Source organism: Emydura macquarii, unplaced genomic scaffold (assembly GCF_026122565.2).
Source record: "Emydura macquarii macquarii isolate MOO-44397 ecotype Brisbane River unplaced genomic scaffold, CSIRO-AGI_Emac_v2 contig_1253, whole genome shotgun sequence".
In the NCBI taxonomy this organism is placed as follows: domain Eukaryota; kingdom Metazoa; phylum Chordata; order Testudines; family Chelidae; genus Emydura; species Emydura macquarii.
The window spans coordinates 103,980,352-103,997,917 of NW_027131390.1; the positions used below are offsets into that span (position 1 = coordinate 103,980,352).

The 17,566-nt window shown below is 40.2% G+C and overlaps 1 protein-coding gene across 1 annotated transcript in view; it reads right to left on the minus strand.

The window, feature by feature from the left end:
- Window positions 1–278: 278 nt before the first annotated feature.
- The window catches only part of LOC137153841 (band 4.1-like protein 5), a 57,971-nt gene continuing 40,683 nt past the window's right edge, over window positions 279–17,566 (minus strand). Inside the window, exons 11-17 of the mRNA XM_067549664.1 lie at window positions 16,868–16,937; window positions 15,397–15,566; window positions 13,488–13,594; window positions 12,607–12,634; window positions 6,417–6,459; window positions 5,062–5,177; window positions 279–754 (exon numbers count right to left, since the gene is read on the minus strand). Coding sequence (XP_067405765.1) covers window positions 571–754; window positions 5,062–5,177; window positions 6,417–6,459; window positions 12,607–12,634; window positions 13,488–13,594; window positions 15,397–15,566; window positions 16,868–16,937 — 718 coding nt within the window. The 3' untranslated portion in view covers window positions 279–570. The remainder of the gene's footprint in view (window positions 755–5,061; window positions 5,178–6,416; window positions 6,460–12,606; window positions 12,635–13,487; window positions 13,595–15,396; window positions 15,567–16,867; window positions 16,938–17,566) is intronic.

The following is a 17,566-nucleotide window of genomic DNA, read 5'->3' on the forward strand; positions in this document are numbered from 1 at the left end:
AATTTGTTTTTTTTTTAAATAAAATAATTCCATTTCATTTCCAAGAAACATGTTATTTTCAAGTAACATAACTACAGAACTTGTTACCAACAGACTTCGAGTGGCTCAACTGTAAATCACCCATTTCTTCTGTTTTTAAACAAACAATTATGGTGCAAGAGGAAGGGCAGTTACACACCACTGATGGTCTCCTGATTAAATTAGATTCCTGAAATCACACTTAATACCACAGGTGCAATACCCAGCTTTGTTACAAATGCAAACTCCTGCAGGGGTGCTCAGAGTTACAACCAGCTAAAATCCTTTAATCATTAAGAAAAATCTTAACACAATTCAAAAGATACACATACTCTTTTCAGTACAAGAATACCTGGGGTAGCAGACTTGTAGTGTATATGCTATTTTTTTTTCTTTAAAAGATTAAATACGCATGTGCAGGGGCCTTGGCACAAGCTCTCGGTTTTCCTAATCAGCTTTGGGTCCATTGTCCTTATCTTAGAGACAACTCAGAAAACGTAACGTTCCAGACTGTGTTACAGAGCAGCATCAAGCTCCAAAAAGGCCCACGTCTCATAGATCGGTCATGGTAGTTTGTACAGCATAACCAATGGCATCACTATGAATTCCTGCATTCTTCACATTGCGCTCATGGACCAAATCAGTGTAGTGTCTATCCGCAGACCGGGTCGAGGGCGGGGCCCATGCGTTCCATACACTTCCACCACGTTGACAGCAGTCGGCAGCGTCAAAAGGCCTGGATCATTGGGGATTGGGAGGGGGCACAGTTAGTAATTAGCAACGGAAGGGAAGGGGAGTGGAAGACCATAGGAGGTGAAAGGAAGGGAGGGAAGAATGATGTGAAAAAGAGTAATAAGGAAGAACTAAATTGCTGAATAAAGGAAGTGGGCAAGGATATATACACAATAAGATAGCTGGAGTATCAAATTAACCCCTTCATTGCTACTGACAGATTGTATATGTAGTTCTGCAAAAGTTTCAAAATAGAAAGTCAAGGCATCCCACATATATAATGCTTGTAACTTACAATATGCTTTTCATCTATAGATTTCAAAACATTTTACAAAGCTAAGTGTTATCCCCATTTTACAGATAGGGAAACAGGAAAAGAGGTGAAGGAATACACCTCCTTGACAGAGTGCTTTACATGTTCAGAAGCATTGAAGGGTTTGAATAACACGTCTCAAGGCACAATAGAAACAAGCTACTACACGCAACAGCAAGGTTCAAAGCTACAGAGAAGGCAGATTCTCAAGGCAAATGCAAAGAGGAAAAGGAGGAAAGAGTACATCTTAAAAACAAGCATTATAGTGAAAGAAGGGATCATTACAGCGCACACAAATCTCTCACATTAGCAGAATTCACTAGACCCTACTGAAGAACCTTATCATAGCTATACTTGATCATCTTGAATATGATAATGTGATCGGAGGTGGATTATTTTAGGAATAGGCCAAGACCTTATCTTCCAATTTGTTTGCAAGATGCACAACATAATTTTGTCATTACAGTAGATGCTGGTTTGTAGCAACACCTTGTAAGAGCAACCGCCACTTATGAGCAACATTTCCCCTTGGAACACTTTCCTCACTGTAAATTGTCGACAATCCCCATGCCAGCAACAGCCACTGAGGAGCAACATAGCAAAAGGGCACCAATATATTGCTACAAATGAGCATCTACTCTATATAAAAATTGCAGTAATACAGATGTGACTATTCATAGCCAGTGCTAATGCATTCTACACTAGGAACAAAGTCCTCAAGGGGTTAGGGAGACTAAGAGGAAGTAGCACAATTCATGTTTAAAGTACATTAATGTATTTATACAAGTGCCAAGTAATTTTTAGGCAGGAAGCAATAAGGCCTCGGAATAAGCAATTTGCTTCACTGAAACAGACACCTGCATGGTTTGATTTTAGAATTTGAATGTTTTCTTATAAGAAGCCTCAAGATGGAAAAATGAACGGACATGTAGGGACCAGCATTATTTTCTCTATCCAACTTGGAATCCTGCATTATAATGGTTTGTGTGAGACTAAAGTAAACTTTAGTAAGACACCCTCACAAAGAACAAGCACTCTCTCTCTGTGTATGCTATTCATATGAACAAATTCCTAAAATATCCTCCTTTAAATAGGTTAATTTATAGAATCAGTTATTTAGTTTAACCATAAGCAAGTACGCAGATCATCAGATACAGCTATGAAGTGTTCAAATTTCATCAGTTCTCAAGTTCCAATAAATCCAGTTTAATACTTTTAACCACACCAAACCAACTGAAAAGGCAGTGAATTAGCTAAAAGATCACTATAGCCAGGGAAGCAGAAAAGACATGCAGGATTCATAAGGGTAAATGATTAGACAGTCCTCCTTTAGAAAGGAAAGGAGAGAAGATTTGTATGACATTCACCTGTAGGTGCTCAGAATTTTGTTCTTTGCCATTCATATTGTGAAGAAATGTCTTATGAGGTCCAATGGTTAAAACAGCCATAGAATGGGCTGGTATTTAAGTTATTCCCTAATTTTCATAATTTAAGAAGCTAAGAGAAAAGCTGCTCACAGTATTTGTGCGTGCTCCATCTTAGGGAAACAGAATTGCTAACTTGCTATTGCTTCCTCTCCCATTTTACCCCAGAAGGAATTCCTTTAGTTCAGCACAAAGCCAGAAAGATGCTTCTTGTGTTTGGGGACCTCCAGTTTTGCAGCTAATATCTCGCATTGTTAAATGGTTACATTTGGATTTGTATGACCAAAAGGGTGCAGAAACCTCTTTTGCACTGAAGAATTTAAACAATGGAGCAAAGGATTTCAAAATCAGGAAACAAGAACACTGAAAATCCTTCCTATTATCTGGCTAATCATTTTTGTTGACACCTTCAGATTTCTCATTTTAAATTAAAGGAAGGGTTGTAATGTAGACAGTAGAGGTATCTGCAAAGAACACCACCCAAAAATGTACAGATTAGATCCTTAACTATAATCCCTTCACTCCAACCACTGCTATTAAAAAAAACCAACCTGATAGATTTCAGTGTTTTCAGCTATCCACGGACATAATCTTTCAAAAAAGGAGGACTGTTTTTCTGTGACAGCCAAAGCCAATTCATGCGGAAACAGGCCAATTAAAGGCAGAGGGCAGTTTAGAAAAGAGCCCATTAGCTGCAACAAGACACTAAGATATCAAGGCAAGTAAGTCACAGCCCTCCAACTAGACAGATACGTTCCAGCAATGCATCCACCTAACTCCATTTCCAGCATGTGAAACCTCAATGCAGCAGACGCATGGTTGACAACACAGCTCCAAACTGTTCTTTATTTCCCCATTTTAAGGCTGGATTCATCCCTTCCCACAACAGGTAGAATGCTACTAGGAAACCATGTTAAAACCACATTGCCAGAAAGAAAATTGCCTTCCTGAGTTACTACAACATTTTATATAAATACAGAGAAAGTTTTACTTTCTTCTGAGGGAATATATTAAAACTCTATCAAGTAGGAATAGATGTTTTCTTGGAGCATGTTACATTAGGTAACATACAGGTAAATTTTATATTCAACTGCTCTCTTCTACAGACAAACTTCCTTCTGCAGCTGAATCTAGCAAAGAAGCCTAGATTTCCTGATGAGGTCTGTCAGCAGCACACGTTCAGGCTCTTAATCCTAACAGGCACACTGGGATCAAAACTGCCACAGATGGGTCTTTAAATTCTCACAGCTTCTGAACAGAAGTAGTGGAACTTTAATGGACAACAAAAGCTTTATTATTGCTGCATAACAGTATTGCTACCATCAAAAAACCTACGTAGAGCCGTTTGGAGCTGGGGTCAAATGTTCCAAACAAAGAAGTTACCAGATTCTAGCAAGCACCCTGTAGTTAGACTGAGTAAATACAAAACAAAATCATATTGAGAAGGCTGAAAGAATAAAGATACAACCACCTTTCACCCACCACCACCAGGGAGGAAATTGACCGACCAATGAGATCACCACAGACAACCCAGAGATGTCAGATACTAGGCAAATCAAGGGCAAAAGAAAGAGAGAGAGCACCATTTTATCAAATGTTTTGAGACAGAGATACAATGCAGCAGATGCAAAGCAAAATTATCCTCCCTCTTTAAATCCAAGATCCAATGTATTTAAAAAAAATCACTTAATATGTAATTAGTTAAATTTGTATAATACATTTATTTGACTGCATCATTGTCAGGTATTAACCATATTTGCATAGCTTTGTCTTTAAGAGACATAAAAGCAAAATAGACTCAGATTTCAGTCAAACGGAGGACCTTTTCTTTTGAGGACTGAAACCGCTTAGGATAAGAGCTTTAAAACCATTACATCCCATCACAGCTGCTCTTCAAAATCTAACAAATCAGAGCTCCCCTTCTAAGATTACCGCACCCCTCTTTGAAGTCATAACCCATGCTATAGGATATGAAAACTAAGAGCTACACTCTCAATCTTGCTACACACCCAAATCCTGGAGTACCAAGAGCAGACATTTTAATTAAATGAAATCAAGCTCTTATCTTCAACCATTTCAGTTTCCCCAAACAAACTCCTCCTCTCTCTGCACTGTAGAGTCACACAGTTGAGTCAGTTTAGCCTTTTCATAAGATTTCTGGGAGACATCCAGAAAGAATCTGTGTTTTTTTTCCAAGGATCTAGACAGCCATTCACAAGTCTCTGCTTCTGGCCTGCATGTCTCCAGGCACTGGGTTACAGAGACTATGTTGGCTGAAGAAGGTGGAACAACTCCCACCACAACAAGAAAATGCTGCAACAGATTCCTCCATAGGAATAGCAGCAAAAATTCCCTCAGAAGCTGAGCATGTTGCTTCTGCAGCATTCCCAGCTGGTCTCAAAGCACTGATCCAGCTTTATCATCACTAACCTGGCCCACAATTTATTCTCACCAAAAACACAATACAAACAGTTTAACAGCAGATGAACTATAAAAAGAAAGGCATTTGGACTGTGCATAAGCAAGTGACCTTTCCCTTTCAAAGTAAAGCGAGCAAGGATCTGCAGAACGCACCATTTCACATCTTGCTGGCTGGCTCCAGGGCTCCTAGGAAGGTTTTCTATTTCCACTAAGACTGGGCCAGATGGAACTGTTGTTATGACAGGCAAGGTCGGCTTTGCATTCCAGCTCTTGGGAAACAAAACATGAAGACAAGCAAGTCATCTTACAACATTTAACTGCATTACGACACATGGAAACACACAACTCCTCCTCATGCCCAAACATGAGACTAGACAAGACTTCTCCGACAGATACTTCCCCCTATTCGAGATGCATGTCTCATTTTTGCCAGTGCTGGTAACAGTACCAGGATCATACTGGATACAGCGCTGCTCTTGGATTTGTAGACAGCAGCTGCAGCCTGTGGTGCCCTTTTTCATTCATGGTTAACCTGGATGCAGCAACTGTTCACCTCTGTGACTAGCTCTGCAACAATGATGTACACCTTTGTAACCTAAAAGTTTAATGCAGTTCAGCTACCCCTGAATAGCATCAACTGGTGCTGAATGAAGCAGCTCACCTTGCAAGCAGAGTAAGTGGTTATGAACATAGAGCACCAACACACGTTTTCTTCCAGATGAGGCTGAAGATATTATACTTAAATGACCTGGAAGATCTCCCCCTAATGGTATCTTGTGGTGATCTGCTCTGTTGCACTTATTGTCTACCCCTGCAGCTGACACACTCCAGAATGGGTGGCAGGAATTTCCCATTAAAGAGTCCATGCCTCTGGAACCTGACCTCTCTGACATATCATTCTAATAACTGGGAAGGGAGGTTGTTACATGTTAGTAATGGCTGTTTTCAGTGACACAAAGCAACCTACACACACAGTTGCTGAAGGAATTAGTGCATCAGAACTTTTAATAAAACAAAAATATTTTTAGATTTTGCCAGTATTTTATCCTTAATGCAACAGAAGTACACATCCCTTTAAAAATACCAGAGCAGTAGCCCAGAATGCTAATAAGAGATGGAAGCAAAACTGCCAACAGGCTCTGCCCCTCCTTTATGTGCAATTTAACAGAGCATTAGTACAGTTTTGGGGGTTACTATCATACTAGATCATACACAGCTAACCATTTTATGCATAGTTTAATATGTTTACATGTTGGAGGTGGTAAGGGAATCTCCCGCTCCAGCTGGTTAGCTAAAATCCTCCATGCCAAGTTAACCAATCAGCCTACTTGTCACTTAGCAGCTGAAATAAGAGTATAGTTTAATGTGCAACTCTAGATAGAGTCAAAGGTAGCCACTGCATTTAAAAGTTAGTATAACACCCCAACTTTTGAAACCTGTGAAGACCAATGAAGCTTTGGGTGTTTAGAGAAACAGTCTTAGAAGTGAATTACTTAAGATTGCCTTACTTGTTGGGATCCATTATTTTGGTTTAAGATGTTGTTCGAAATGCTGAAAAGCAAGAAAAATTTAAATCAGAATCCTTCGGGGATCAAGATGTGTGTTTATAAATTTTATGAGGGACCAAAATCAAGCAGATTTCAAGCAGAATACCAATTTATTAGTGTTCCTTCTACCACATTTAATCTAAAAATCATTATCCAAATGAAGTTGAAAACCTTACGCTGGTGGTCAGCAACCTCATTCCAATTAGAGCTGTGTTACCAAACTCCCAATTTGTGTAAGCTGGCGTTTTTCTATATCCTGTCTTACTTTTGCCCTTCCCATTGCAACATGTCTAATTGGATTATATGAAATCTCCTTGATGCAAAGACAGCACTAAGGAGGCATGCCTTTAACCCTTAGTACAATTTTTGCATATATAGAGCAAGATTTTAAACATTCAACACAAGAAAGTTGGCAAAAATACCATCCCCATTCATCAGTTAGATGCTCATTGTACAATGAGCTTCAGACAGAAAATGGCTGAGATTACATAACTGCGATTATTTGAAGTATCATGAAGTTCCTCAGAAGGAAGGTGCTAAAGCACCAGTTCACATTGTATATTACAAGACTATTCTTCCGACAAACCCCAGCAGAGTGATCAATGACCAGTCCAGAGTATTACTAGCCCCAGTGAGATATTCAAAAATAAGTCAAGCCACAAAAAATTCACGAGTTCAAAAAAATAATACATTTGAGATTCTATTTATTTGTCTTCTGATTTCTGAATCCATAGGGTGCACACATTTCACATTTTTCAGGTTTTCTCCACAATTAAAAGGAATGGAAACTTTTTATATTTAAAGGAAAGCTGAGATTCTAATGTATTCACATGACTCCAAGAGCTGGGGCTTTAAGAAAAGAACCATATATCCTGGGAGATGGTAACACTGAGTCCAATCCATCTAGAAGTGGAAATCCAAATGTGCCCCACTCAAGCCTTCTTCACTAGATGGAGGGCAGCTGTAATGAAGGGTCATGGGGAGGGGATGCTGAAGGAATTCAGGATTCAGTCTCAGATAGGGTTTCCTCACATGCTGGGCACGGAACAGAAAGATATGAAAAACACCACAACATACACAGTGGCATGAGTGTGTGAATGTGTGTATGTTAAACAAAAATGATAAGACCTGGTCTAAAAAAGCTTCTTTTCCAATCAGTCATTTAAAAAAAGTTTCAATCACATTCTATTAATTCAATTAATGCCTTAGTTGCTTCCGGCCTGGGACAATTGGTATCATTTGCACAGAGTAACCAACCTGTCAGTCACCCTGCCTAGTAAACTGGTTTCAATATTTTTGAAGTCCTTTTACTTCAATAGCCCTATAAGTATAATACCAAGATCATACAAGCTGCGCTCTGTCTATTATCTTACCAAGCTCTCTGGACTGAGGGGAAGTGCAGAGTAGAGTGTCACAAGCACAGATTACTGCTCCTTTAAAAAAATACTGAGGAATGCTTGTACAAGCAGTACATTCCTCACCAATGAGTTAATACAAAAGAAAGGAACAACATGCATCTTTCATGATGCATTTTAATTAGTGATACTTGAGAGTGCAGTTTCAGAAACTACACTGATTGCTCGCTCTGGGGGTGAACATGCCATGACATAACACCAAGATGAGTATCAGGGAAACTAAAGCCTTCAACACTGACAGGTAGGAAAATTATATTGAGCTCCATTTCCTGAGCTCCAAACCCATGCTGGTTTGAACAACGTGAGATTCAAGTAAAAGGGCATACTGACATAACATGAAGAACAATTATTAGCACTAATTAGCACTAATAAGCAAGCTACTCATCTACCACCCCATCAGAGGTTCTCAAAGCACTTTACAGACTCAGTATCACTGGAAGTTAGGTCAGTATTATCCTCACTTTACAGATAGGGAAAAATGATGCACAGAGTAGTGAAGAGTCTTGCCCAGAAGCACACTAAGGGAGAGAACCCAGAGTCTCAGTCCCTTAACTAAATATTACTGTAACCCTGTCTATGAAGATGGAGCAAAGGCAGTCTTGCTCTGTGGAACCTATCAGCTTCCTTGTCATTTCAAATTCGAAGTATGGCTACACGCTACCCGTTCTCTTTGACTTCATATCAACCCACTCACTTCCTCCAATCTGATCCTCAGCTGCTGTGACTCTGCATATCTTGAAGGGAGAAGAGATCTGACTTTCACACTAGAAGTGGCCTATCTGTATGTGCAGGGCTCATCCTTCATATCATTCAACTCTTTGCACTACCCCAATCTTACACCCACCCTGTTCTCTTTTAGCTTCCCTGCCACAGCATGCATTTGCACTTTTACTGCTTTTACATTTCATCTCTCTATCCACAGAAGTTGCCAGATCAAATATCCCTTAGCATCAGTGATTACTGAATGGCAGAGAATAAAAAACAGCCCATCACAAAACAACATACTGAGGATTTTATTAGGTTTTTAAATTTCATGTAATACTTGGATAGGGGGATTTTCCATCCGTTTCCTTTGGCACCAGTTAATAAGTGGCAAACAGACAGGCAGGGAAGTGGCAGCATTCACCGTGGTTTCCCTTCTCTGCTCTACCCACTCAGTCCCCACTGCTAGCTCCACCTAATGAGCTGGATTCACAGGGAGTTGCTAAGTGAAAACCCACCTAAAAAGCAAGAGAGAATGTCCAGGGACAGGAAGAAAGAAAGAAAAATGAGGCCATTGCAGCCACTCTGAAACATTAAATTAAATGAACTAAACAAACCTAATCCCCCCCTAGGGTCATGGAGGAAAAGCCAATAGTTTGTTACAATAATCTAGTCAGACTCGAAAGGAACAAGATTTTGGCTCTGGAAATAGATGAAGCCCCTATGGAATGTCATTATAAAGGAGGCATTGTGGGAGAAGAATGAACTGCCAGCCTAACACTGGAAAACATCCAGGCCCACGTACCAAGGGCAGCGGAGTGAAAATTCACTAGTGTGCTTGAGCAGGTTAGCTTGTATTTATAGGGATGCGTGACCCTAAGCACCCTTGTATTTACACTACACTACACTGTGCTGATTTTTATACAAAATATACTTTGTGAAGTATCATGTGAAAACTAATAACTCATCGATCATTTATATTCTTGCATGATGTATGTACATGGTATGTATTAATTCAAGCATGCAGCCAACTCTTATGATGACTAAAATTTGTTTAAATCAGGCATATCACAGGGGGAGCTGGTAAACAGGTCTGCCTTAGACAAAGGAACGTATTTGATTCTCTGACCAGCCCAAACCTCAGGCAAAGACAATGAAGGCCCAACTTTTACATATTAGGTAAAGAAAGCTATTAAGCTAACAAGTGGGGGAAGAAAGAGCATGGAGCTTCCTTCATCACCAGACTCCATGTCAGCTTCCTCACAGCTTAAATAAACTTTACTTTGAGGATAACAATCAGAAAAATCCATTTAAAAGATTTACTGATCTATAAAAGACAAGGGGAGCTGAACCTCAACTGATAAGCAACTGAATCAACTAACTGACTGTATACAATATTACTGTATTATAAAAGTGTATAGAGTGAGGTCTTCTCTGGAAGCTAATGACACACTGGTAATTGATATCACTGTGAAATGTCTGTATTAAGGAAATATGAATACTTAATAAAATTATGCTTTAAAGTCTGCGGGCAAACAGATTCTCTCCCAGACAGGAGAGAAGGCAGTTATTTACCTGTCTCCTATGTAAATTAAGCATGGTAGAATCAAAACAATGGAGGCTCTATTTATATCAGGGGGGAAGGAGAGCCGCAGGAAGGGAAAAATAGCATCAAGTCATCCAGCCTCTTGAAACAAAGTGCTCATATCTTCCAAAGTTCAGTGAAAGATAGAAGCCATCTGTGTCATGCATCACTAGACAGACACAAGGAAACAGAGCTCTTACAAGCTGAGAAATATGGGTTCTTCAACCATGGTGAAGGGGGAATTGAAGTCTCTGGATACTGAATATACAGTAGATGAGAAACCATCTTGAACAAAGCCTGCACCTTGCTAGATTAAGTTTTAGACTTTTAGATGCATTTTCACTGTTATTGCTTGTAGCCCTTTCTAACTTTATTCCTTTTACCTGTCATCACTTAACCTATGTCCTATTGTTTATAAACTTGATTTATTTTTTTTACTATAAACCAACTCAGTGCTGTGTTTAAATGGAAGGGTGTATTTACCCCAGTTATTTTAATAATCTGTGATGTGCTCTTGTGTCTTGAGAGGAACAAACAAACCTTATTATTTCTCTGAATTATCCAGGAGCAGGTTGGACATTGCAGAGCACAGTTTTGTGAACATTTGGGACTGACAGCATGCTGGGGTCACTTTGCTGGTTTTAACCAAAGCTGGTAGATCAGGGAGTGTGAATGGTGCATTGCTGGCAGGCTGCTGGGGTCAGAGTTTTTGGACCAGGCTATAGTTATACACAAAAACTCAGAGTATGACCTGCATGCTTGTTGCTCTCTGTGAGCATCCCAGGCAAAGAGTTACAATAGCAAAGCATTTCAGAGACCCAGAGTTACAAGGCAGGCAGTGACAACGCCTCATTAGTCTGGATTGCCCTCCGAACCCTTCAACAGCACGAAATTGCATCCACACTAGCTTCTTCAGGTTATACAACTCTACAACAGAACAAAAGCATAACTAGGCATGGAGCTGTGGGAATCTCACTTTTTTCCCCAAGTTCACTACAGAATTTCCTGCTGCTGCAACCCATGGCACTTCTCAAGATGAGATGTTCTAATCCAGACGGACAATTGCTAGAGAAGGTGGCAGAGCAGCAGCACACATACAAATAGAGGTAAAGGATAAGAGACACACGAGGCATAGCCCTCTCATTTCCAACCCATGCTCCACAGCCACAGTACTTCTGAGAGCTTTTAGCCCTTGCTGGATCAAGTGCACACATTAGTCTGGCACAGAATTTGGTCTCTTGATCCAGCAAAGGTTACAAGCACTCCAGAAGTGCTGTGCTTGAGTAGCAGGGGTTGGAAAACAGAGGGTTGTGCTTCACATGGCTTTTCTTCTGACCCTTTCTAGCTGACAGAGAGCAACATGCAAGCCCTCAATTGGAGGGCCTTCTATGCCAGGTCTTGGAAATGCAAGGCAGAGAGGTGAGAATCAACTGAGTCCAAGGCTTGCCACCTTTGGTGTACTTATCATGACTCCTTTGGGTAGGCATTAAAGGGGTGGCCCCAAATGCATTCGGAGTATGACTCTATAAGTAACAAGGATTTGAGGGCTGAAAAAGACAGAGCTATACCTTGTGGACGTGAACATTTATGTGAAAAGAGCACAGATACTACAATGGCATGAGTTTTAGAGATGCACATTATTACTACAATGATAATAAAATCCTGGAAGACCTCTTTCTTGAAAGAGGAGGAGGAATGTGAAATAATTAAATGAGTTGATTTCTAAGGGGTAGAAAGAGAATTGGTAGCTGGATGATATTACTTATTATTTGTATTGTGGTAATGTTGAGCCTCAGACATGGACCAGGATTCCACTGTGTTAGTTGTGCTGTACAAATGCAGAGGAAAATTACAGCCTCACTCTCAAAATGTTGGGCATTCCTTCTACTGATTATTACTACAGTCTACACACAAATATAAAAATGAAGAGAAAATTTTTGGTGGAAGTGTCTAGTTCCACAGTATTCCTCCCCACGTATTTCAATCACATCATCACAGTAGACACACATCAGCAAGAAGAGATTCTCTTATTCCTGTCTGCCCAACTCTCTCACAAGGTAGCATAGGGAAATCTTGTGATCCTCCTCTCCAACACTTGGAAGCAAGCAAGGACTGGAGTTAATCATAAACCCATTACCCCAGAATTTACAAGAAATTTTGCCTGCTAGGAAGCATGCTTGTCAATGTCCTCCAATGTGACAGCATCACCTAAAACCAGCAGCTTTCCACTGAAAACATAGCAAGGACCTACTCAAACTGAAAAAGCAACTTTCACTGTGGCCTGTGTTATTTAGGAGGTCAGGCTGGATGATCAAATGGTCCCTTCTGGCCTTAAAATCTAACTGAATAGTGCTCCTTTAGATTTAAATTAACCTTATAACCTGCCTCCATATACACGACTAAATAGAGACTGAACTGAAAGGAAATTAAGTAGCAAAAGGTCACCTACCTTGTTTCATCAAGTTTAGCAACATTTGCTGCAAAAAACCCAGACAAGATCAATTACAAATTTAATTTGCATTCATTCTGTTAGTTAGTATTTATATAGCACCATAAGTATACATAGTACTTAAAGAAATAAGATGTCTTCCCCAAAGAGGTTGCAAGCTAAATGAAGCAAACACAGGAAAAGACTAGAGTAATGACAAAGAAGGAGTTGTAAAGCAGAAATACGAAGAACACATCTTTAAACTGGAGACTAAAGTAAGACAGAGCAGAAGAAGCCAGCACTAGGAGCTAAGCTGTGGAAAGCAAACCAAAGAGTAGGATTCATGAAGGGATCTGAAAGCAGACATGGAGGTCATTCCAGGCATAAGCAAGAGTGAGAGGAGACAAAGGGAGTGTCAAGGCAAGAAAAACTAGTAGCATGTAGGTCACAAGGTGGGACACTGGCTGAGATGCAAGAAGGGAAAGAGTTGTTCAAGGTCTTCCAAGAATGGGGAGTTTCAAGCTGATGCAGAAAATACAGACAGACAGCAAAGGGAGTCAATGAGGGATCACTCTCATATATTGGTTAATTCTTTACTTTTTAGACCAATTAATTTTCTATATAAACATTTTACAGAATTCAAAGGTGACTTAGCTGTTAGGCAACCTCACAAAATATCAAAGACAGCTTGAAGTCATCCACAGTTTGTTAAGCACACTGTGTTGCAAATATGTCCCAAGTGCAATGACTCAAAGAAAAGATAGCCCATTATAAAAATCATCACCGAGATGAGGAGTTATGTCCATACGAGAACTCCTTTCTAGAATTAACACAAGATGTTATTGTCTCTATTTGAGTCTCATTGTAGCCAGTGCTGCCCACAATGCATGGTCACAACTTACCTTTCATTTGTAGTGTTCTCCTTGAATATCGCTTGCTGGGCCTCCTTTCAAAGGATGCTGATCTTCTGGCTTTGTTGGTCTTAGTTGTCTGGTATTCTGTTTTCCCACTAAAAATGCAAGTTACGGTACACAATGATGGCACAAAGCACTTGTTTACAAAGGCAGATTATAGGCATAACTGGGACAAAAATCACTTATCTGGCTTACTTGTAGGTGTTTGGTTTATGGCTCAGCAATCCTCTCTTGCACAGAAATAAACAACGTTATGCTACTTGAGTCCTTCTGATGAAAGGCACCATAGAACTTTGCAATCATTTTAGTCTCATCCCCCACTGAGGGAGGTATTAACCCCATTTCCAGAAGGAGAAATTTAAGCAATAATTCCTTAAGGGTTAGATTCCTGAAAATGCACACATTTTGCACACGACTGTGCACACATTTTGGAAAACTCAGAGCCCAAGAGACTCACAGAGGAAGACTATAATAGAGATAGAAATTAGAATTTTGATGCTCTGACTCTCAGTCCTATGCTGTTTTCTCCAGACTTGTCTTCCCAGTTAAAAAGGAATCTGATGGCTCCTGGGATTGGGATACAGAGCCTCCATCTACAGTCCCTTTGCTTAAATCCAGCTCTGCTCTGGAGTTATTATAAGTCACTATCAGCTAACTGTAGTTTAGTGATCTATAAATATGAAATGAGTTTGTGGATTCAGTCCAGTTACTAATAGATAGGAGCCCACATCAAAAGACTAACCATATCACTGGAACCTTTCCTAGAGATCTCAGCAGACAGGCTAAGGATTGGTGGGCAACTAAACCACCTGCATGTTCCAGCAACATAGCACACGGTGAGTTTGCATTGCTACTGCTTGTACTCTGCCTGTTCTTTGGACGTAAGTCATTTCATTCTCTGCAGCTGACAAGCCAATGTTTTTCACGTGCCCTACATTCACTTCCTAAATAGCCCTATTTTCTAGGGGTTCTGCCCAAACTATAGATTACACTTTCCAGGGATGTGCAAGTAAATTACCTACTTCTATTTTACAATGTCCTTAAAGTGACGCTCATACCCTTTACAAATGGTGATAATGTCTATGTTTACTATATTTCTCAATTTATAAAATATATTTATCACAATGTGTAAATAGATTTGACTTCACATCATCAATAAAGCAAAATGATAACAGCTTAACTGACCCAGGGCTCAATAAAGAGAACTTCAAAAAAATGTCCTAAACAGAGAAACTAATTCTGCCTCCCCCCCAGCAAATCAACACCATACGTGAAAACTGGGTGTCTTAGAGTGTGCTCTTTGGGACAAAGATGGGACCTTGCTATATGCTTATTCAGTGTCTGAAACAGCGGGGCCCAGATCCTAACTGGGCATTCTGGGCACCGCCACAACACAAATAATGTGAATTCCAGAGTCAAAAGCCTTACTCTGCCGTCAAATGTGTATGACTACAATGTGTCAGTTATATGCCACATATGGGACATGAAGTGGACTTACAACCAGAACCAAAAATCACAGGGCTTCATGATTCATAATCAATTTAATTGTACCTGAAAGTAAAGGGGAAGCCAAGGTAGTCTACAGAGCACAGGTGTAATATGCTGTATGTAAGCAACAGGACAATGTACTGACTTTGGGAAACTGGCCCTAGAACATTTTACTGCACAGATCAGAAAAAAGCTGAGTTCAATTAGCAATTCTGGAAAGGGTTGTTTATTACAGACGGTGCATTATTTTGACCAGGTTCACAGCCGGATTTTAAATAATTTTATCTCCATGACGTTCACTCTTCTACACACTAAGGAAACAGAATACCACTTTCCTCCCTTGAGTATTACCCAAGGAACTGGAAATGGGGAGAGAAGAGACAGACGCAGAATGAGAGATGACGCTGACCTGTATCTGAAGCGTGATCCCAGCCGAATGAAGCTTGATCGGCTTGAACCTTTTTGGACGGGTCCCCTGAGGCGGAAGAAAGCATGATGTTCCACTGCACACTTCCACAAGTGTTTGCAGGCTTTGGGGTGATCCAGCCTAAACACAAAAGTATGCTCCTGTTCCTTTCCCTTAAAGCACACAAAACACACTGTGAATTCAAATGGCCTTGAACAAGTCAGAGTTCCCCACACTTTAATGAATGCTAAATAAATTTATATTCGTCTGCAATGAAAAATCTCCCCCCTTCATTTCTGCCTTAGATGGATGAAATACTTAAAAAAAAACCTGCTAGAGAGAATATTCATTATTTTTAACTCCGGAAACAACTGGATTTGGCCAATTCTTTTTCATGGAATAAATTAGCAATTTAATATACCTGTTAAGAGTCAGGATGGCTCAGTGCTAGGAACAACATAGCAGGGCATCACCACTGTCAGCTATGACTTGCTTTTGACAAGTTAGCAAATAGCACTGTAACTATACAATGAATGCACCACACATGAGGCATCTTAAAAGAGTCACTGTCCAACCTTGTTTGCCCATAATGTAGATACATGAGATAACATGGTTGTGGGGCAGCAACATTAAATCTATTTATTAACATGCATGTTAGCAAACTCTGCACTCAAAAAGAGACCCTACAATAAACTGATTTGTATGTAAACTGGATGAAAAACATTACACAGGGATAAAAGGCTCATGGGGCTTAGGCTGCAGGCCTGAATATCACTACAGAGACATTTTGGCTCAAGCTGGAACCTGAGCTCTGGGACCCTCAGTCCTCTCAGAGTTCCCAGAGCTCGGGCCCCAGCCTGAACATCTACACAGCGATTTTTAGCTCCGCGAGCCGAGTTAGCTGACCCAGGCCAGCAGTGGGTTTTTTATCATTGTGTGGATGTACCCTAAGAGGCCAACCTCAGAACAACTATGCACTGACGAGAATATTAGAACATAAAGGTCCTTCTCTTTGTGGCTGACTTCCTAGTCCTTTTTCCAAATCAGATACACTGCCATGAGCTACTAATCCTCACTTTTTTATAATCTGCTCAATTCTGAGCAATTTCTCTACTTGGGAGCATTTCTGGCATCTGTTTAAGAAACGAGTTCCAACTAAGTGGCATTTACACTATCAACCTGTATTAGCTTTCTTACACAATGCACCAAAGTACACCTGCTCTTTCCAAATTCGCTGGCCCATACTTGTTAAACAAGGCATTGCCCTTTTAAAAGGTGAGAATACAAAGCAAATCAGACACACTGCTAAATTTCTTTTACATATAAACCATTCATCCCCCCCCCAAGAAGTCACAAGTAAAACCACTCCAATGCCATGTTACTCCTGCTAGCTTGAAATGAGACCAGGAGTAACTAGCTCCCATGAATTTTAGTTACACAGCAGCTAAAACAGCTAACAGCAATGTTTAACTACCTGCTCATCGTCTTCAACAACAACTAGTGTTAATTTGTTTTTCTTGAAGTCCAGTCTGGTTATCTTTGGCCTGTCAGATGAAGAAGAAAGGAAATGTGTAAACACACCTTTGTGGGTACATAGATAAGAGTTACATTCGGTGTTCTGCTCTAGAACTCACCCATTTTAAAAACTTATTAACAGACTGAGCCAGACTGATGTCCCAGTGAGGTGTGTATATTAGCTGGTGTTTTAGAACTTTGTCATTAAGAAGCTATGAGTTGAAGAGATTTCAAAAACTACAGCAACTTTAAAAAGCTGAAGCTTCTGTAGGGAGTCTTAAAATGGATGTTTAGGTGATATGAGTGCAGTCTATTGTTCCTGGGCAGGGAGATGGTAGTTAAAGCAAACTGCATTTTATACAGTTATATTGGATCCAGTCAAAGACTTCCTGACTAATGGAACTTCACCACCTGACCATCCTCCTTCCCATACCCGAGCATCAAGGGAATAAGCATGAGAAATAGGGATCAGGAACTATGGCAAATAACTTTGGACCCTTAAGCCTTGCTTAAGCCTAGACCCAAATCAGAGTGGGTTCCCCATCTTTCTGCCTGCTTTTCCACTATATGGTACTGCACAAGTCCTATGAAACTGCTCCAAATACCTCCAACAAACTGATGTTACCCCAAGAGCCTGTAAGATGGAATTGCAGGTGTT